Source organism: Mirounga angustirostris, unplaced genomic scaffold, assembly GCF_029215605.1.
Source record: "Mirounga angustirostris isolate CCGP_5_RB_7025 unplaced genomic scaffold, mMirAng1.0.hap1 SCAF_12, whole genome shotgun sequence".
NCBI classification, from domain to species: domain Eukaryota; kingdom Metazoa; phylum Chordata; class Mammalia; order Carnivora; family Phocidae; genus Mirounga; species Mirounga angustirostris.
Genome location: NW_026991720.1, coordinates 3,173,859 through 3,195,849, shown reverse-complemented (window position 1 = coordinate 3,195,849; position 21,991 = coordinate 3,173,859). Strand labels below are relative to the sequence as shown.

Sequence of the window (21,991 nt, the reverse complement as noted above, 5' to 3'; positions counted from 1 at the left end):
TTCTCCCTCTGCCTGCCGCTCCCCCTGCTTGTGCTTGCTCTTTGTCTCTCTCTCTCTCTCTGACAAATAAAATCTTTTTTAAAAGAAAGATACAAGTGTATCTTAAACTTACCTTAAACATATGTGTTGAAGCATGTGGGGACAGCTAAATGCTTAACTCAATAAAACTACGGCATGTATCAACCGTAACATCTTTCATTAAGATAGAAGCGTTTGTACACTCGTGTGCAGATGCCCATGAAGACGGCCACGTGCTCACCTGCGCCGGGCAACGTGGGCAAGTGATCACGGTACCGTGCACCTGGAACTAACACAGCACCGTGTGCCAATGGGAATTAACATAAACATTAACAAAGATTAAAAAACTTGGTATTCTTTATTCTAAAAATCATTCTGAAATATTTAAGTATGAAATGTTAAATCAATCCTCCCACAGTAAATAGAGATGACTAAGTCTTTATAGCAGACTAGAGACTTAATTTCTTGACTACCTGTCCCAAAAGAACATCAAGTCCGGATATATACCAAAGCATTTATAAACTACATAAGTAATACAAATATACAAGATGACCTAATAACAGTTTATATATTCCATTTTCCAAGGTAGAAAGATGTTTGTTGAAGTAATAGGAAATAAATTTTTTATATTCTGTTAACAAGTAGCAAAAATAAAACCACTGCCATGAAGTGCAGTTGCTGAGCATATTGGACATCAGAGAGAAACATCTGGCTTAGCGCTGGGATCCACGTCGGTAGCCCTGGGTTCTTCGTCTGCACAGAGTGTGGGCCCTGAGCACATCGGGAATGACCTGCCTGCTTCCTATACAAACCCACGCACAACACTCAAGTCAGACACGGTATATTTCACTTGGGTTTTTCTCTCCCTTCTCACCAATGAGTAGTTTTTGTCAGCGAAGGACAGTTACTGCTTAAACCAAGGCGACCCAAGAGTAAAGCACTGTCGAATGCCTTTGCCAGGGCTAATTTACCAGCTCCGTCATTCTAATTCTTGAATCCTCAAGGTTACAAGTTATTCAATGTCGCGGACCCAGGCGCCAGCAGTGAGGCTGCTGGGGTCGGTGGGGGCGGGGGCCGGCGCGGTGCCACCCCGGCGGGTGCGCTTACACGCAGAAGCCTGCAGCGGCCAGGATCGAATGAGCATACTTTGTCCTGTGGATTTTACTAAATCCCTCCGTTCTTCTCCACTTAACTGAGCATTTTTAAAAATCCAAGAGTACGAAAGGTAGTTTCACTATGACATTTAAACATTTCTTTGTTCATTAAAAAAAAAAAGATTTAAAGAGATGCCATTGATTTTTGTGTGCAATCAGCTGGTCTGTTTGATAAACCCACCCCACTCATATCCTGCCTCTTAAGTTATCATCTGGCTCTTCAGAAGTATTGCTCATCCCTACAAAAGCTATAAAGACTTTGTTTCCTTTCAAACTACCACCTAAAATCAAATGATTTACTTTTAGCCATAAATTATAAAATTTAATATAAAACAGTATAACCAAAGCATACTATATTTCTTAAACTGTTATGCAAAATCTAATTTTTTACTCAAATAGATTTTAAGATTCAAATCTTAAATTTTCACAGAAGACGAGTCTTCTTGGTTTGTGTGGCTTACTACGTTAACCACCACACCCACTGGCTCAAAATTTGCTGTCAGGCAACCAGGGTGGTGCATGGCACACGCCTGTGGATCGGCCCCGCTCAGTCTCAAAGTCCCTGTGAAAGGGGTCTGCCCGGCAGGGCAGGAGTGTATCAGCCCCGAGCCGTGCACCGGGTGGCGGCGCCCTGGCCTCGTACTGCACACACCTCGCTCCTCCCACGGCAGCTCACCCGCGTGGAAAACAGGAGGACAGCGCTGATTGAGACTGAAGTAAGGAAAAATGGAGGGGATACCAATATGTGGAAGGTTGACTCGGCATGAATACACTGGTCTTGCCTCTCAAAGTTATAAGTAACTGTTCACGGGAGGACCAGAGTTTGGCTTCCAGAGAGCGGTGGTTCTCAAACTCTCGTGTGCATCAGAATCACTGGGAGAGCCTGAGACAGGTGACTGGGCTCCCCACGCGCCCTCGGGCAGGCGTACAGTCTGCATTTCTAACAATCCACAGGACAGGCTGATGCTGCTGACCCGGGGCCCCACTTGGAGAACCAAAAGTCTGTGACCTCACCAGGGGTGAGACACAGGAACCCTGTACTATCAAGATAAATGTTTTTATATATTCTAGATTATTAAAAAGGAAACAGACTTGAAAACGTCACCAAATACAGGTTTACAAAGTTATCCTCAGTACGAGGCCTTTTTAAACACTGTGAAGCACAAAGACTAAAATTACATATTTTCACAAATAAAAATGAACTGAAGGTTGACTGGATTTGAAAGGAAACTCAAGGGATTCGAAAAATTTTCCCATTTTCTCCATGAAATAAACCCACGTTTCTCTGTATTTAGAGGTGACATCTGGCTCAGCATTGGACTGATAACCCTCGCACATCCTCTGTGGGACGAAGCCGGGTCTAAAGAATACAAACTGAGAGAACCAGCTTTTGTACATGGAATCTAATCACTAATTTAAGAGAAACGCAACAACATGTGACTGCTGGAAATACGGACAAGGAAGACGAATGTGAAGCACTTACCCCCTTCGGTTCTGGAACGACCAGATGCGTGCATTTCCTGTCCAGCTGTAGCTGACACGCTCCCCCGTAGAAGGTGAGCAGAGCCCACAGGGTACTCCTGTCATCAGACGACACCTGACAGAGGGGTACACACACATTTCAATCCACGTAGGGCTATCATTAAAATACACTCTAACATCGTAACAATTCTGCTCGATCTACTTAAATGAAATAAACTTAAGGGTATTAGTGGGGAAAATAGATAAGCTTTTCGCTATTTGCTTAGCATAACAAAAACTTTCATTCCTATCATGATAGTTTTATAGACATCTTTTTTTTTTTTGCCTCATCACCAAATGAATAAAAAAACTTACATCCACACTCCAAAAAAATGGAGGATTATTTCAACAAAAGTGATAGGGAAAAAAAGAAGTAGTACATCATCCCATCTTACAACTGTCATGTTTTAAAATGTTTAAATAGCAGAATCAAAATCATTAAGGAACTCCTTAGTCATTAATAGATAAATACTAATTATGAAATGAATAAAATAAAAAGATAAAAATAGTTCTTTGTAAGCTCAGGGAAAAACGTAATTACTTAACACAAAAGGAAATAAGGCAAACATAAAAGGAAATAAGGCAAGCATAAAAGGAATAATTCTTATGCTTGCATAAGTAATGAAGTCGACTCCAGATCAAATGGCTCATGTTGGAAAAGAGGCTTCCACTGGAACAAAAACAGCTACCATTTATTGCCTGCCTACTATGTGCCAGGAACTTTGCTAAGCGCTTTGTAAACATTCCTAATCTTGATGACCACCATGTGAAGTCGGAATCATTAGACCCATTGTATAGATCAGGAAACAAACTTACAAAAATTACAGCTAATCATCAGAAAAGCTGGCTTTTAAAACCCAGATCTGTCTAAACCCAGGCCTATCTGCATTTTCCCACTGTTCTATCCTTCTCTAAGGGCAGTTACTACCAAAAATAATTTCTAAAAAATAAAGTTTTAGATCTAAAAGACAAAAGAAACAAGAAAGGTAAAGGTGTGTTAATTAATTCTAAGGTAATCATTTAACGAAGTAAATTTTTTTCCTGGACAATTTATTATAAATTGAGGGTTATGGTTGTTAAGAATTCTGAACACTGTCTCATGTTAATTCTGTAAAATATTATAAACAGCATGTTTTTAAAACCTGCCATTATTCAGCTCACCAGAACTCTAACGTTTTACATCCACTTTCATCCAGTTTACAAATGTTTCTAGAAATTATTCTGCATTCCACACTACTGTGACTACTAGTAAGAACACATTAATTTTATAAAATGACCTTCAAAAATCACTATTTTATATCTCTTTTAGTCAGTCACTGTCACATTTCAGAGACTGGATCAGAAAATTGTTATTTTTACTAGAGGCTTTCGCGAAAACATTTAGCTCCTGCGGCGTTTGGAGAGGTGAGATTTAATTACATGCTAAGACAGACTACTCCAGTGAATCATTCTATCATCTTTATTAAAAACGAAATTAAAGAAACATAACCTCGATGTGCCTTCTCTGGAGCGCCGGGGCTACTCGTCAGTCACGTGCAGCCCCGGGCGAACTGGCCGCAGCGAGCCTAGTCCGCGGCCCTCCCAGCCTGCGTCACAGGCCTGGGTCTCAACAGGGAGAGGTGTATTGCTGCGGAAGGAACATCGGCTGGGAGAGAGGGAGACCCAGGACGGATGCACGGTCTCCAAAAGTAGCTCCTGGCAACTCAGAGAGCTTCCGTGAACCAGATTCTTCCTCGATGCGCGTCTGGGTTAAATGGCTTTAAACATCCACACCAGCTCAGTTAATGAATCTGTGTCCGCATAATTAATAACTAAGAATGCTCTTTCCACACCAAAATGTTAATAGTTACGGAGTGGTGATGGAATTATGGGGACATTCTGTTTTCATTTTTATACTTTTCTGTATTTTCCAAATTTTCAAGAGCGTTAATTTTATAACTGGGGAAAAGGGTCTTCCTTTTGTTTTTTTTCTTTTAAAGAAAGCCATCTTCGTAAACTGCCCATCTCGTCATCTTGGCTAACAGAGCCTGGATGTGACCTCGAGACCTGAAGACCAAACCCAACTGCTTCAGTGGCGGGTCAGACCATCCTGACCGTGTGGCTGCCGACCCCCCGGTGCCGCGCCCACATCTGTGTCTCAACCACACCACGTCTGCGGGGCGCTCTGGCTCCACGCCTTACCCACCCTCGACTCCCGCTCCCCTACCATTGCCCCTGGACTCCCACAGCAAGCTACACAGGCATCTACGGGCCGGTCACGCTCCAGTGAACTGCAGGCTGACTGTCCCCACTCCGCTCTCCTCGAAGAACATGGAGCAGAGGACGGTCATCTCAGCCACGGCCCGCACTGAGTAAGAGCTTCCTTCACAGTGATCAGGAACAGCCGCCCTTCTCGGGAGGTCTCACACAAGTAGGACGCTCCTTGGTTCTAGCCCCCACCCCGAGTATGTCCTTGTCCCACCCTGATTAGAAACTACAGCCGTCCTGATTAAAGATGGGGGTCTCGCTCACAGTACCTAGCACAGTGCAAGGCACATGGGTAGGCAGTCAAGAAATACTTGTCGATTGAGATACGGAATGGAAAGGGCTTTTCCTTTTATTCTTCAAGATTTAAATTACAACCTGGCCAGGCTCTCCATCAGACTCTTGACCTATCCCCGGAAACCTACCCAGCGTGTTACAACGAGGCCCCCGCCTGCATCAATACCGGGTCAGGAGAAGGCAGATGGTGTCTGTGCTGCTCAGCTCCCCCTGGCACAAGCTCCCTTCCCTACCTCTCCCTGGGAGAGCTCTGGAAGACTCCAACAGAGCTCCAGCTTGCATCAACACCCTGACGGGGAAAAGACAGAAGGCCGCTGAGAGCCACCAAGCAGCAGTCCTCTCGTCAGGGCGGGGTCCTGCCTGGCGTGCGCATGTGTGCACATGCAAGTGCTCCGGTGTTCAGGAAAAGGTACAGACACCCAAAGAGCCGCCACCTGGTGCAGATCAACCATCCGATGGCTCCCTCCTCACACCCTCCTTCACCTCTGTGTGCACTACAACGTGCACTTTATTCATGGGTCTGTCTCCCCTTCCAGAATGTACGTTTACTGAGGGGAAGACAGCCTATCTAAATTGATTTGTACCCCTGGGCATTGCTCCTGTCACGAAAGAAGTGCTCATTAGGTATCTGTCACACCGAAGTCCCTTCGCTGCACGCACACTGTGCATGTTGTCTGTTAACACATCTTAAAACTGACATTAATACTTTTTAGCAACCACAAAATATTAGTGTCCCCAGTGCACTTTTCCTAACCAGGGTTTGGGCACATGAAAAACTATCAAGTAAAATCTTGTCCATCCTTATCTGATCAATCTTCATGAACTCAAAAGCACAGCTTTTTATTATGTGATCCCATGACACATTCAGGATTCCAGTTCATCATCCTCAGTGATGAACGGTGTACTAAGTGATCCATAAAGACCATTCTGATTCTGGATTCCAGTTTTTATTACCTAATGAATTTGCTAAAAGGATATAAAGACACTGTCAAAGGTCCTTGTAAATTAATTTTTCTGTCCACCATGGACCCAGCCATCGCCCACAGTGAGTTTCGCACCTACATAAAACTACAGGCTGGGCCACTTCCCAGACCACACGACCAAGGGACGCCTGCTCACCTCTGCCTGTGCTCTCTACCACCTAGTTGGTACCTTTTCCACGGGCTCTCCATTCTCCCCCTCCCCACCCCTCTGCTGACTACACTTGCGTCTGCTCAGCCCAGAACCTGAGATCCACATGGACCCCTAAGGCGGCATGATGGCCCCCAGGCCAATCGGCAGTCCTGTGTCCCTGTCCAGCACCCTTGCCCTCCTCCTCTCCCAGGTCACAGGCAGGACTGAGGGGACACACGAAGCTATGCACAACTACCTGCCACAAAGTAGTGCTCCAGACCTTTACCTGGGGTGCTGCTCCTTTCCAGCAATAAAAACTAGTTGCATCTGATTTCATCCTTGATTTCGAAAAACAATACCCTACTCCTCCAGCACCACCTCTATTTATGCTCAAGTCTCTCTTCTTCCCAAATCTTCACTGCACGCAACCCAAGACTCTCTTCCTGGTTATGTGCCTTTCTACCCTCTTCTACAAGAAGCTAATTCTCTGCCCTTCGTGCCGCATCTCCACGGCCCCCCATCTGGGTAGCTGATCAACACCCCAAACTCAACGTGTTTCAAACTGACTTCACCATCTTTCCTGAGAAGCCAGGCTCCCGTTTCCCATCTCCAGGAGTGATGCTAGCTAGCATTTCCCCCAGGCTCCTGCTCTGATGGAGGACATCGCCCAGGACTCGTGATTCACTACCGTGGAGGCAGCTTCTGCAGGACTTGGTGCAGAGCAGCACTGTGGGCGCTGCCTTCTCCTCCTTCGTCCCGAGTGTGCCCAAGTCACCAAGTCCGGCTGCTTCCTGTCTGGGCCTTGTGTGCACAGCGCCATCCCAAATCCAAACCTCTGCCTCGAGTCCAAGACCACGCCCCTCCCTACGGCCCTAACTCCCGTCCCCGCCCCGCCCCCGTCCTGCTACTGCTCCCAGGCGGGTTGCACCTAAGGGACTGCAAGGATTTTAAATGTTTGCTTTCCTGTGTTTTCTAATGTCCTAATGTAAATTGTGAGAAAAAAGGAAAGCAGCACCCTACCAGCTACTTCAGGGAGCTCAAACTCCAACACCTGGTTTCAGTTCCTGTGCTCCCCACCATCCACCCCCCTGCATCTCGAGAGCATGTTTTGTTCCCCGGCGCCCTCCTCCTCTCCTTCCACGTGGCTCTACCACAAACACACCCCGCCTTCCCCATTTTTGCTCTAATTCTGCCCACTCTTTCAGGCCCCGCAGGTCTGACCTCTCCCCTCCCCACAGGCTTCCCTGCCTCTGCCGTCCACACTCGGGCCTGTTCTTGTGAACTCACACACTGACGTCGGGACCACGGGATTTAGCCCAGCAGGTGGTGTGTGTACCATAAGCCTGACATAGTAATAATGATGGCAGAGACTCGAGCATTTACAAATAATAATCTGGTACATTTATTACAACCTTTGTCAAATTATTGGCTTTTTCTAAGACTAAAAGTGTTCTCTAATGCTAAATTCAGTTAATATTTAAGGATGTCTGATTACCAAATTTAGAACCCTGAAATCATCTTACACGCACATATTTCTGATTTTCTTATTTCCCCAAGTCAGGTCTCCAAACACCGTGTCACTGTCACCTCAGTTCCTGAAAATACCTCGGGACTCCCTACCCCAGCTTCTTCCTCTTTCTCTCATTCAACCTGAACCCTCTGGATAGTGGGCTCCATATCTCTGAACCCACAAATCCAATAAATGAAAATATAATTAAATGCAAAACTCACATTTTAGCCAAAATAGATGTGTTTATACATTAAGGAATAATAATAATGTCTTCATTTTTAAAACTTTTCTGATATTTATTGTACGTTCGGAACATACAGAGAAGTATAAGGGAATAAAAGTCATACAGAGCCACAGAACCCATCATTAAAAGGTTTCCATTTTGGCCCACTTCAAAGATCATTATCATTATATACATTTATAGCACAGATGTGAAAAACAGTGAAAAATACAAGTATCAACAGAATTCCTGTTCTTAAAAGACAAAAAAAAAGCTAAGATTTCAAGGGTCCCTATTAAATGAATGAAACAAAAACAAAAAGAATTTTATAACTTTAAAGAAGTTCAGGAATCCACAAGAGATACAAAGTAGCCCTCTCTGAGCCTGCCTGCTGTGTAGTCAGGGAAGGGAGGAGGGGTGGAGGGGAGACGAGGCGGCCACTGGGAGAGCGCGTCACCTGGCTCCATGACTCCCCGTCACAGGGACAGGACTCCCAGCTCACCCAACGCCCCCCACACACCCTTTCCTCAAGGCTGCCACAGGGACGGGGCCACGCTGCTCCTCGCCAGGGTCACCGTGGGAGCGGGTCCGCAAGGCAGCACTGTCAACGCACCTTTTCCCGTCCTCATGCTCAACACACTGCCCTGTGCAATTTCCAACTGAGTTCAAACAACACCCGCGGGATCTGTTATAATGGTCTTTTATAGTTTGAGGGTTTACTAGCTGGCGGTGCAGGAGACAAATACAACTTAAAAATACTGACTATTCACTTTCCCACTACTTAGAATCCCCACTGCTGACATTTTGGTCCCCCCTTTCGGCTATTTCTCCTCTATTTTACTTGGTTACTCTTAACACTGCACACGCTGTTAATGACCTGCCTCTTTCCCCACTGAAAGCCTTTCCCATCTCTTTCCATATTTTCAAAGAGCAGAATTCAAACCTGGCTCCATAGTTAGGCTATCATGTAAGTGCACAGAAGAGGTTTCTGAATCATTTCCAAACACAGGAGGATCTGATTTGTTTTTTTCCAATTTTACCCTAGTCTACATAATGCTCTGCTAAACACCTTTATCCATCAATCTACCCTTATTTCTACCAGTTCGGGATAACTTTCTAAACATAAGAGAACTGCAGGGGAAAAGAAAAGGAGTATCTTAGGGCCCTTGATTCAGCAACTTTTGTAGACAACAGCCGCACGGACCTGCGCTCGCGCCGGCAGGGAGGGGAGCATGTCTGCGGGGGCCGTCAGCGCCGGACGCTCGGTCACAAGCTCGAGTGGAAAGGCTCGTCTCAGCGCTGTGAAAATGTTCACATCTTGGATAATAAAGTGTGTCCAATGTTCTGTCACACTTGTTTTGTAATTCCTCTTTATAGAAAGTTGTGAGTTCATTTCTCTGCCTTATCTACTGCGTTTTATTTTTCTTATTGATCTAAATGAGCCCTTTATTAAAATAATTCTTTGCCTTTATGACTGAATTTTTCTTGTCATCTTAATTTCATTTTTACTAGTTTTTCATATTCAAATTCTGTATCTTTGTACCCCTTTAGATTAGAAAGACCATTTTCACCCGTTAAAACTTTGTATCTTAAGACTAAACATGAATATTTAAATAATCATAAATGTGTCATAAGGTCACACCAAATATGCAGTTTAGTAAAGAGCTTCTTTAAAACTGGTTTACCAACAGGCCATAAACCCAATGTTCTAAAAGCGCAGAACTGTTACGTGTGAGCACCACCAGACAGCTTATAACCATGCTTACCTGGGAGAGGCAGGCAGTGATTCCAAAAAAAATCTGACATGACTCTGGAGAAAAACCATTTACTCTGTTTGAAAGTTATTAAGATTCCAATCAAATGAGATTAGTGCAACCTGCATTTCACTAAGACATCCTCTTTGCCCATGTGGACGTGACCCACCCTCTCCCTCCCACTGGAACCACGCGGGAAAGAGGCAGGCTGACCAGAGGGAGACGGGGCAGACTGGAGGAGGAAGGGGCAGCGGACAGCACAGAAAGAACGGGGAGGGGTGTGAAGCACACTTTCTGATCCAGCATCTCCAAGGACGTCGTTTCAATAACCTGGGCACAGCACACTCACGGGGAAAACCTCTGACCTCTGAGAGCTAGCTCCCTACACACACACACACACACACACACAAACGCACATGGACACCTATTTATACACACATACGGCACAGCCATTATTTTAAATGCAGATGAAAAGTCTCGGGTTTATTTTAGAAGGAAACATTAATGGAACTTCTGTGGTTTGGCAGAGAATCTTTCATAAAAGAACCTGCGTTCCAGTCTTATTACCACTAACTTCATGAATGTAGGCAAGACCAACTCTGAGCTTCAGTTTTCTGATTTTTAAAATTCATTCAGGATAAAATTCACTTGAGAGAGCTTACTGTGTGCCAGACACCGGGCATATGTGTCTACACAAGCAGAAATGACCTCTAGGTGCCTGCACTCTACTCAAACACAATGACTTTTTGAAGAATTTGGAGTGTCTACAATTCAAAATGGGTTAAAGTATGACTTTGTTCTCCCTACAGGAGAAAAGTATACCCACTGAGATAAGTGAATTAAGAAAAACAGATCAGACTGAAAATTCCACTGCCATCTGGGAATCTCTTACACAGCCCTGCTGAGAAACCTCAGAAAGGCGGGAGCCTGTCTGACTGCAATACGCTCTGCAGACCCATCATCATGCCCTCAGGCCCGCTATCCCTGATCAGTTTCCATCCTCCTACCTTTACCTCAAGGACTTTCTACTTCCAAAGACCTGGGGAAACATGAACAAAGGCAAATCTAGTGTTGTCCAACAGTCTGCAGGCTTCCCTTTATGTCCCTTCAAGCTGCTCTGGAACAGGCGAATATGAACGCCAGGGGAGTGACAGCTTCTTAAGGCATCTTGTACGGAGAATAAATGATCCAGAGCAGGAAGAACTAACCTCTCATCTTCAAAATTACCCCTCTCTCTCCCAGGCTTTTTCCACCCTGGGCTTATAAAGACTACAACTCCCAAGAAACCAAAAGAACGAAAACTAAAACAAAACAGGGACGGATTTCCTTTAACTCTTCAAATTATGAGGCATCTTAGAACTTTTGAGTTGGAGATGCTGAGTTCTGCACGTCCTCCAAGAACTGCTTACAAAGGGATGTTTTCTGTTTGTTTGAGCCCACCTATAAATACTTAATATAAAAAGATTCCCTCCATCTCCATCAGTCCAGTAAGTAAAAATGCCTTCACAGGAACTGCCTGGCACAGGGGCAAAACAAAACAGAGGAAGGACATCATCTCTGCCGGAGGCTGCAATTTTAACACCACGGTGTGGCACCAGGTCCCCTCACGAGAAGTGACTTCCACAAGCAGGTTATGCGTGGAGGACTCTCCAGCGCAGCCTGACGCTGGCAGAGGGAGAGGGAAGCCGGGAGGCTCCGGGCACTAACCGCAGCCTGACAGCTCACACAAGGCGGGGAGCACTGTGCACCGAGCCACACTCAAGAAGTGAGGCGAGGGACCCGGGCATGGGGGGAGCAAGGGCGCTCCTTGAGGGCAGCAAAGAAATCTCTGTGACCCCTCTGGTTTGGGTACCCAGCCCACAGCAGGTGTCAACATCTGTTAAACAAACCTTTAATCCAAGGTAGTCGTAAGTAACAATACATGAAACTAAAAATGTTCTGCTGTTCTCTTCCCCTATCTATTCTTCAAGTAACTCATGATTTGGTTCAGGTAGACTTACAATTTTAGAAATATTCCACCTAACTGGGACATCAAAAAAATGGGTCTATTCCAGAGACAAGAAAACTGAGGTCCAGAGAAGCGAACTGCCTGAGATCATAAAGCCCAGTCCCAGAACTAGGGCTCGTGCCCCCAAGTTCCAGCCCAGAGATGCTCCCCCACAGCTGGTGCCCCTCCCCCCAGGGGTGATGACAAGGATCAAGTACATCAAATCTGATACAAAATGGAAAACAGGAGGGACAGAGAATGCACACACACAAACTGTCCTAACTAATGAATCCACTTGGTTACCGTGTCAGTCTTAAACCCAGATTCCCTCCTCCCTTCCCCAAAAAGGATACGGCAGAAGAGCTCCACACTGTACGGACAAAATCACCCAAGATGGCTGAAAAAGAAAATATGAACTCAAATGAAAAAATATTTTCAATTTATAATCAAAATGACATTTTTTTATCAGCATTGCTCGTAGAAATTAAAAGCTCTGTTATAATAGATTACAAAGCACCCAGATCATGAGTATTCAAGTAGTAAAAAATATCAAAGATTAGTTATTAATGCCCAAGGTGAAAAGCTCAATTATAGAATGAAGCACCATCAGATATTTTAAAAATTATTACCTATAAAAATTTAAATTCTAGGTGTACACACTTACTACAGCGTGAGCGTCTAGGCCAGCTGGAAACACTGTCCTCACAACTGTAAGGACAGGGACCCGACAGTCATCCCCACCCCCTCCCCATCCCAGGAACATCCTGTCTTCAATCCTGAATCCAACCAAGTGTAAATTCATGAGTGTTTTCAGTAAACCCCAATAGACAAAACATTTGCAAACCATGAAAAGTACCTCAAATTCCAAAATTCAGATTAATTATAAAACCTTAGCTTAATTACCACCTTTTGAGGTAATTTATATTTTTTAAAAATTATCTTACATTTCTACATTTAATTTTTAAAGTTACATTCAACTACATAATATCCCATTTAGCCAGCTGAAAAGTCCAGAAACTTCAACCCACTGAAATGTACATACGTGCTTACTGTTTATGCATCAATTTATTCATCAAGTATTTATCAAGAATTTATTTTGTACCAGAGACGGTGCCAGGCACTGCAAACGGAACCACCAAAGAGGGAAATGCACTCTCTGCTCTCCTGCACCTCGTAGTCCAGGCCCCTGATCTTCACTGACCTTCCAGTCTAGTCATGCAGACCTTAAAAGGACTTTAGAAAACCAAATCCCCTCGTTTTTCAGGTGACATCAACAATGTTTCAGCCTCAGTTTATAACAGAGTGTCTTCTGTGAAGAGGGTGTAGAATACTGGATATATAAAAAAATTAAATAAAGACTGGTCGTACTTGGGATCATTATTTCACGATGATTTGGTGATCTTGCCAAGCACACTAACTTAACTGGATTAAGTGCACCACAATGAAAGACAGCACTTCATGTTTCTATTCATGCATTCCAGCAATGTGTCTTCACATTTTTTGATAATCCTGGGCAAACCTCAGTTAATCCAAGGGGGCTGGCCAGCGTGAGGAACCGTTACTGGCTCTGACTCGTCTACAGTCAACATCATCCCGTGGGCGAGCTTTATTCTCCACAGGAACACCCAGAGCCCCATGGAGATCCTTGGCTGCATGGCTTAGCACCAGGCTGCTTTACTAATCCCTTCGTCTAGAGTGCAGGAGGATTTTCAAAGCCTAGGGGTGATGCACTGTGATAGGATTTGGGCAGGTGAAGGTGCAACTTTTCTTGAGGGCACTGGGAGAGGTGCCTTTGAGCAGAGGAGTGTGACCACGGAAGCAGACACTCTGGAAAGGTACCCCTTCCAACTCTCATGCAGCACACACCCTGGGGAGTGTCCCTTTGAGAACTTGGGGGAGGAGGCAAGTATAGGTATCTTCATTTAAGGATTTAGGGCTAGTCATAATGTCCATGCAGAGCAGACCCATCCTCAGACCCTCACTTACAGGAGTCTAGATAAAACAATGCCAAGTCAGTAAGACACACCAATAATAATAAAGCAGAAATGGAGAACTAGAAAAGCATAGTAACAAGGAGTTATTTATCCCAAAGGCCAATGACAATATATAAAAATAAGCCTACTCTAAGTCAGCATAATTAGCATTTCCAATGATGCCCTAAGGCCACTGAGAAAGATTTCCATTAAAACAATTATTCTGTAAGTTTTGTGCCTAAAGATGCAAGTTTTAAACATGTATACAATTCAAATATGAAAATGATAAACTGTCTCTGTGCATTAGGATGCCTTATTTTTTTATTCTTATGTTAATCCCCATACATTACATCATTAGTTTTAGATGAAGTGTTCCATGATTCATTGTTTGTGCATAACACCCAGTGCTCCATGCAGAATGTGCCCTCCTCAATACCCATTACCAGGCTAACCCATCCTCCCACCCCCCTCCCCTCTAGAACCCTGTTTGTTTTTCAGAGTCCATCGTCTCTCATGGTTTGTCTACCCCTCCGATTTCCCCCACTTCATTCTTCCCCTCCTGCTACCTTCTTCTTCTTTTTTTTCCCTTAACATATATTGCATTAGTTTCAGAGGTACAGATCTGAGATTTAACAGTCTTGCACAATTCACAGCGCTTACCAGAGTACATACCCTCCCCAGTGTCTATCACCCAGTCACCCCATCCCTCCCACCCCACTCCAGCAACCCTGTTTGTTTCCTGCGATTAAGAATTCCTCATATCAGTGAGGTCATATGATACATGTCTTTCTCTGTTTGACTTATTTCGCTCAACATAATACTCTCCAGTTCCATCCACGTCGTTGCAAATGGCAAGATCTCATTCCTTTTGATGGCTGCATAATATTCCATTGTATATATATACCACATCTTTATAGAATGCCTTATTTTTATTTATTTTTATTTTTTATTTTATTTTTTTTAAAGATTTTATTTATTTGACAGAGAGAGACACAGCGAGAGAGGAAACACAAGGAGGGGGAGTGGGAGAGGGAGAAGCAGTAGGATGCCTTATTTTTAAAATGCACTTGTCGGGGCACCTGGGTGGCTCAGTCGCTGGGCGTCTGCCTTTGGCTAAGGTCGTGGTCCCAGGCTCCTGGGATCAAGCCCCGCCCCAGGTCCCTGCTCGGCGGGAAGCCTGCTTCTCCCTCTCCCACTCCCCCTGCTTATGGTCCCCCTCTCGCTATGTCTCTCTCTGTCAAATAAATAAATAAAATCTTTTAAAAAAATTAAGAAATAGTAATAATAAAATCCACTTGACAAATTTAGTAAGTCAAAGGCCAAGGATCTGTGCTTATGGAACTGGGTCTCTGCCTCCACCAGCTGAACTCAGACTAAGAACTTGAGGGTCTGACAGCATCATCGTGGGGTGCACACCAACTGCTGGGTCAGCTCTGACAGGTTCCATCATCCTGTCCTGGGGCACTGCAGTCCCTGGACAGAACGAGCGCTGCCACAAACCACAAGCAGCCTGGAGCTGCGGAGCGGACGAAAGATGAGGGTGCCTGGGGCCTCCTTCGATGCTACCACAGCCAAAGGGGAAGAGCAGGATGGGGGTCTATCCAGCTAGCCTGGCGAAATGGTGGTCATTATAGAAGCTGGGTAATAGGTATTTTACACAGCCTTACTACAGCCTGACTTTTCCAGAAATACAACACGTAAAATGAAGAAGACTGCTTTTTGAGCTTGGCCTTCTAGCAAGGACAGATCACCATTCTGAAATGTTACCTCCCAGCTGGTTCCCTCACCCTCGAGCTCGGGCGATCAGCCCACATCTGTGGCAGTCCCTTCACATCGGACCAGTCCCAGCAGCTCACCTCCTTACCCCATCCTCCATGGACTTGGGCCCAAGGATTTATACACTGAAATACACATTTATTTTCCTTTTTTTCTCCTTTACATTTCAGGGCATGTTGGGCAATTTATACATAATGTGTACACATAGGTTTTAAATTACGTAATATCCTCCTACATATAAACAAAGGGATAGTAGAGGGGGTATTACAAAGCGCTTGCTGCGAAAAGGGACTGGAGCGTCACGAGATCTAAGCACCACTGCTCTAAATGGTCTGGCAACAATGACCTTAGTCCCCAACACTGGTTACTAAGGCTGCCCTTTTCAGGTTCACGCAGCAACCCGCACAATCTAGGGGAAGTCACCGTCCTGAGACAAGGGGCTCCAGGCTGCTGAGGGAGCGGAGATACCGTCCTCACAGCTAAGGAAGAATGGAAGCAAACCAGAGACAAAAGCAGGGTCCCAGGGAGGCAAGCGCGCCGGTCACAAGCCTGTCTCTCTCACCAAGTGGGGTCAGGTTAATCGAGCAGGAAACCTGCCGATGTTCCGGCTTCACGAGGGAGCCGGCCATGCCGAAACAAGGAGTCCAGGGCAGGATCGTGACCACCGCGTGTCACTGCTGTAAATTAATAGTCACTCTGACTGACATGCCATCTCTGGAGAGTCTGGTTTCTGAGAACCTTCTCATGAGACAGATCTGCTTTCAGGTTTATTTTCAAAAATCAGGTTCCTAAGCCTGCAAGGCAGCTTCAGACCTGGGTACTGATGAGGTGCAGACTTCCCAGCAGCCAGCCAGCTTCTCGGCACCCCAGTCTAACTACTGGCAATCTTTCCTAACTGCTAGCCTCTCTTGTTATTAAACCATAATAATTTTCATACTGATTTTTAGGCAAAGTATTTGATAGCATAAAGAAAAGAGTGGTGGTGGAACTGAACTATTTTAAAACAAACATATAACAGCTACGATTAAAAAAAAAAACTGAAGGACCAAAACTACAAAATTACATTTCAAAACATGCATTTAACATCAGTCAACTCAACTACAAGCAGCAAGAGAACAGCACAGTGTGTAGATCAACAAACTGAACAAGTCACCCATGAGGTGAGGCCCCCCACTTTCTAGAACCAACCACCCCGAGTCAGCTAGACAGTACCAATAATGGCCACCGGGTGGACAGTGGGAGAAACAGTCACGGTGACCACTGTTGGAGAGCAGTTAAACAGCACAGCAAATGGCAGGCAGGACTCCCTCCAATGTGTCTAGCTGGAAATTAAGACCACTTGCCACAGTGGGGATGGAAAGTGGTCCCTCCAGGGGCCATATCCTGACAGGACTCTGCCTGCCTGGGAGAGAGCACACTTGCTCATGAATCCCCGCTGCCCATCGCTGTAGGCTGACACACCCATTTCCAGGACACGTCCCTGGCGTAGAGAGCTCTGGGCAGAGAGGAACCCGGGCCACACCACCGCAGGTGCATGAGCGGACCCATCAAGAGTTACCTGTAATGTACAGAAACCTGGCCACAGCATGATTTAACACAACGGGCTTCACGCTGCTTCCCATACAAAGCAGTATTTCGGCAAACACTCTGAGTTACAGTAAGACTTTGTATTGATCTCAAGACACATGATGAAGTGTATAAAATTAATGAGACTTACTACTAACCTTAACTACAGGTAAATCAAAGACTTCCCGAGCTTCTCCAACCTCAGGATTGTCCCCGTCTTCCGAAATTATGTGTGAGGCTAGTGCGTTGTAGGACACTTCCTTAGCTTTCCCAGCTTTGAGAAGCTGGATAACCTTCAAAAAACCACACAAATTAAAATGAAAAACACCGCATTTCATTCTTGTTTTACACAAATTGTTGTGACCAATGGAAATTCTAATAAAAACACACCATGTTCACCACACAGAATTAATAACCTTTTACTCCGAGTCATATGCCATCAAACATTTGAGGACAGTAGAAAGCAGCAGATCCTGATCCAATGACCAAGGAAGCATGGAGGCTGTGAGCCAGGTACTAGGTAGTGTCTCTGTCTTGAAAACAGAAGGTCTGACAGACAACGTTTCAGGGCTGAGACTGGGTGCCCAGGCTCAAACTTCAAGGCTTAGGGCCAGGTAGTTTCACCACAAATGGTAAAGTTTCTAGAAGAGGAGCTACATGAGCAGAATCTTGATGAACTTAAGGAGTTAGCGAGACAAAAATACATACAGCGGGGAGACAGCAGCATTCACACACTGGACAGGTGACAGGGTCAGACTGTCACGTGCTATGCAAAACTGTTTGCAATTTATTCTCATACAGAAGTGTCTTCTGGAACGACGCAAGTGTTTTAAGCAGGGAAATGGCATGACCAGATTTTATCGAAAGATTACGGTCCGTGCAAAAAGAATGGACTGAGTTTGAGACAACGGCAGTAGTCCAGGGGAAAGCAGCAGGTAACTGAACCAAGGACTGTCACTAGGGAAAGGAGGAAGAAAGAAGTGAGAATGCACAAGGCTCGGTGCCTGGAAAGGGTAGGAGTGCAAGAGACAAAGTGCTGGGGACACAGCAGTAGCATTCACGGAGAAACAGGTTATGAGTGCAGCGGTGGGGAGGCAAGAAAAGTACTTCAGTTTAGGGCACATCCTTCTGATGCCATGTGGAAAGTCTAGCAAAAGACTTCACTGGTACCTGGAAGACGTGGGCCCCCACCAGATGGGGAGTCAATGGTGGCCAAAGTTCTGAGAGTGGGGTCCCCAGGTGCAGAGGTGAGTGAACCGGAGGCTACTCACCTGCCAGAGACTTCAGAGACAGGTGGAGGTGAGGGTAGAGCCTGAAGAGCCCAGGTGTGCACCACATATGAAGGTGACCTGATGCCTACATAGCTCAATTTTCCCACAAGTTGGGTAAATTTTTTCAGAATATTTTACTGACCACCCAGAGATGGCAACTGGAGCCAATGCTAAGTATTTGTTCTAAATGAAAAGAAACAGTGGTTTGTAGCCACAGGTCACCTCCACTTTCCTCCCGTCACCTCCAAGCATCTTTAGTTTCCACATTCACTCAACTTGACCCACAGAATATGGCACCCTCCTTTTATCTATCCTCCAGTCTGCATTTCCAACCATATTGCCTTTTTTAGGAGTCTTGAGATTTCAATCTCTCCCCTTCCACCCACGAAGAATGAAGTTCTCACTGGTCCTCACACGCGCTCACACACATCCAGGCCCCTACTCGGCTTCCTCTTGCTGACAAATCGCTTGGAACAACAGACCAACCTGTCTTCACTTCCTCACTTCCTGCTCACTCTTCACCCACTGTCGCCTGCCTTTTCTACAACTCTACTGAAATACTGATTTCTCATGGACTGAAAGATCCCCAAACCACAGGCATCTTTCCAGTCTCCACACTACTGAATCTGACCAGATTTAACTCACGTCACTCTGCACCAGGTGTACTGGTCGTCCCGGTGTATCCCAAATAGATCAACGCCTCCGTTCCTCAGCACATACATTCCACAAAAAGGACATCACCTCACCCTCTTCTTAACTTCTGTGTATAGCTCAACACCCCACTGAGAAGACACCTACCTTCAAAAAGTTCAGTGGTGCCTCTTCCTAGGCACCCCAGCAGAAAAATCTGTCCTTGCCGCACCACCCTATACCATAATGTCTTCAGGTGTGCTCCCCGCCCCTCAGCAGTGAGGGAACCTCAAGGAGAGGCATCAGGTTCCATTTATCTTCAGATTACATCCGCCATCTAGGCCAACATCTTAACAGGTACAAGGTGTTCAATATACGTGAACTTTCTGAATCCATTTTTACAAGATTCAGGGAATCAATTTTCTGGCGCTAAATCGTTTAGAAAATATACTGTTTCACATCAAAGTGGTTTGCCAAGGACATTTTTAAGCACTTAAATTTGACTCATAGTTGAGCAAATATGGTTTCAATTCAACTTGTTCCAGGTTTTAAGTAACATTTGGTTCAAGTCCCTCATAAGAGCCAAAGTCCTAAAACGAAATAAAGAGTGTAGGAAGGAGGTGGGGGAGAAGGATGGATAGTGAAAGACAGGAAAATTATCAATACTGGAAAAAGCTGCCACTGTTACAGGCAGTCATCGTGATCACTCTGGGTTCAACACCTGTGTATCTTTAGATTCAAGGCTCAATCTCTTCACCCTATAGTTACAGTAGAAAAAGGATCCACCTTGGGAGTCATGCAAGGGAGTTAGTTTAGCTTACTAAGATACTAACAGACCAGCCTCTAGAAGGCCAAGACCAATCAGCCTTCCATAATTCCTTCCAGGGCAACCAAGATTATTGGTTAAACACCTGTCTCCACTCTTGAGGACTAAAGTCTGATCACCTGGCTTTGCTTTCCCTCGCCTCCACGCTTAGCGCTCGAAGCAAAGGAGACACCCCAGGTAACTTTAACTGCACAAACTTTAATAAAGGGAATACTGTGAGGATTGACCTGAAAAAGATACTCAACTAAGATTTGCTTCCACGGCGGAAGAGTAACACTCTGATGTTTAAACAGAAGTATTATTTAAACTTACCAAAAAACACAATATCCTTTGGCGTGAGCCTGTTAAATGTTTACAGTGATGGTGCTACCTGGGTATTTTCCACATTTACTGTTTAATCCCCCCAATTAGGAAAATCAAAGAATGGGAATTCGCGGGTGGCAAACTGACCGCTTTGCACACGACTGAGGCTGCACAGCCCAGCCGTGGGAGCCCCGGTGGCTGGCCACACCAGGGGCGGTTCACTTAAGCCCCAGCAGCCTGGACCTGGGGTTCCTAGTTGAGCTCCATCCGCTTCACCCTGTCTGCTCTCGGAACCCAGGCACACGGGGTGGGCAGCAAGAAGGATGCTCCCAGTCCGAATCTGCCCCAGAAAGAGGCAAAGTAGCAGTTGGCTGAGGTGGCAGGCTTGGGGGACTTAGCACATGCGACAGGACGCCGGTCCCCCACCAGGCGGAGGCCGGTGACAATCCGTGCTAGGCCCGAAGTATGCCCCCCCCATGCCCTCCCCTCCTCTCTGGTCAGAAAGTAGCCTCCTCTGCACGTCATCCCCTCCCTGAGCTCACCTTCCAGGTGCCCTGCCCGCTGATGGTCCCAGCAGAGCACGACCCAGATCTCCGTCCCTCCCCTCATGCTCCCCCTAATCGTGGTTCCCGAAGACCCCCTGCCCTCCAGCCTCCGGGCCGCGGGTCCCAAAGACCACCCCCATGTCCCCTCCCTCTCCTCTGCTTCCCGCCGGCCGCAGATCCCGCAGAACCCCCACCCCCAGGCCCCCTGCCTCTCCCTCCAGAAGGTCCCGCAGACCACCCGCCAGGTCCCCGCTCCAGGTCCCCTCTCCCTGGTACCACGGGTCCCGCAGCCCCCGCCCCCCGTCCCCAGGCCTGCTCGGCGCCGGGTGGCCCAGCCTCCGCACAGGCAGGCCGGCGGGGCCGGCGGGGCCCGGGCGGCGGGGTCCCTGCGTTTTGCGCCCAGGCGCGCGCCCGCGGCGGGAGCGGGGACGGGCCGGGAACGCGGAGGGCGGAGGGCGGCGGGCGGCGGGCGGGGGCGGCGCGGTACCTGCGGGTCGATGTCGCCCACCGCGTAGTACTTGACCTCTCGGAACATCTCCTCGGGAACTTTGAGCGCCGGGTCCGACATGGCCGCGGCGGCCAGAGCTCCGCGGCGGCTCCCGCCCCGCCCCGCGGGGCCCGCTCCCCAACGGCGCGGCCGGGGCCCGGTCCTGCGAGTCGGGCCCGCTCCCCCTCCCTCTGCGCCCCCGCCCGCGCCGGGTGGCCCGAGCGCGGGAGCCGCGCGCGCCCTGCGGGACGCACCATCCCGCCGCCAGCGAGGGGGAGCGCCGAGGAGCTGGCTGCCAGCCGGCGCCGCCCCGCGCCTCCGCCGCGGCCCGCGGCCCCGGGGGCAAGGGCGCCGCGCAGCCCGCCCCGCAGACCCGGAGCCCGTGGCCGCCGCTCCCTCGCGAGGGGGGCCCCAGGGACGCGGAGAAACGCGCCCCCCCCCCGGCGCGGCCCGAGTGGGCCGGTCCCGGGAAAGAAGGGAACGCGGAGGCCCCGCCCACCAGCACGCGCGGCCGCCCGAGCGGCGCAGGCGCGCGGCGGAGGGGCGGGGCCTGCGGCCGGCCGGCCGAGGCGGGGGCGCGAGCTGGCCTCGGGCTCCGGCGGAGCTCCCGTCGCCGGTGGCTGCCCGACGGGACCTGAGGTAGCGCCTCAGCGCCCGCGGCCGATAGAGGCCGGGTGCCACTGGGGGGCGGGCGCTGGACAGCGTCCCAGACCGAGAGCGCCACGGGCTGGCCGAGGGCCGCAGGCCTCGCCGCTGGGCTTCTCCCCGTCGCACCCGCACCGCCCTCCTGCTGAGG

At 47.5% G+C, this 21,991-nt stretch overlaps 1 protein-coding gene across 8 annotated transcripts in view; it reads right to left on the bottom strand.

Moving 5' to 3' along the window:
- Positions 1–21,536, bottom strand: part of PAXIP1 (PAX interacting protein 1) — a 52,386-nt gene extending 30,850 nt beyond the window's left edge. For 2 of the 8 annotated variants that reach the window (XM_064575687.1, XM_054505141.2), the window contains exons 1-5: positions 21,196–21,536; positions 17,292–17,426; positions 12,172–12,215; positions 9,844–9,907; positions 2,656–2,769 (exon numbers count right to left, since the gene is read on the bottom strand). In XM_064575687.1, the coding sequence (XP_064431757.1) occupies positions 2,656–2,769; positions 9,844–9,907; positions 12,172–12,215; positions 17,292–17,426; positions 21,196–21,276 (438 nt within the window). In that variant the 5' untranslated portion in view covers positions 21,277–21,536. The remainder of the gene's footprint in view (positions 1–2,655; positions 2,770–9,843; positions 9,908–12,171; positions 12,216–17,291; positions 17,427–21,195) is intronic. The other 6 variants (XM_064575685.1, XM_064575686.1, XM_064575684.1 and 3 more) reach the window with 6 other exon arrangements.
- Between the last annotated feature and the right edge of the window lie 455 nt (positions 21,537–21,991).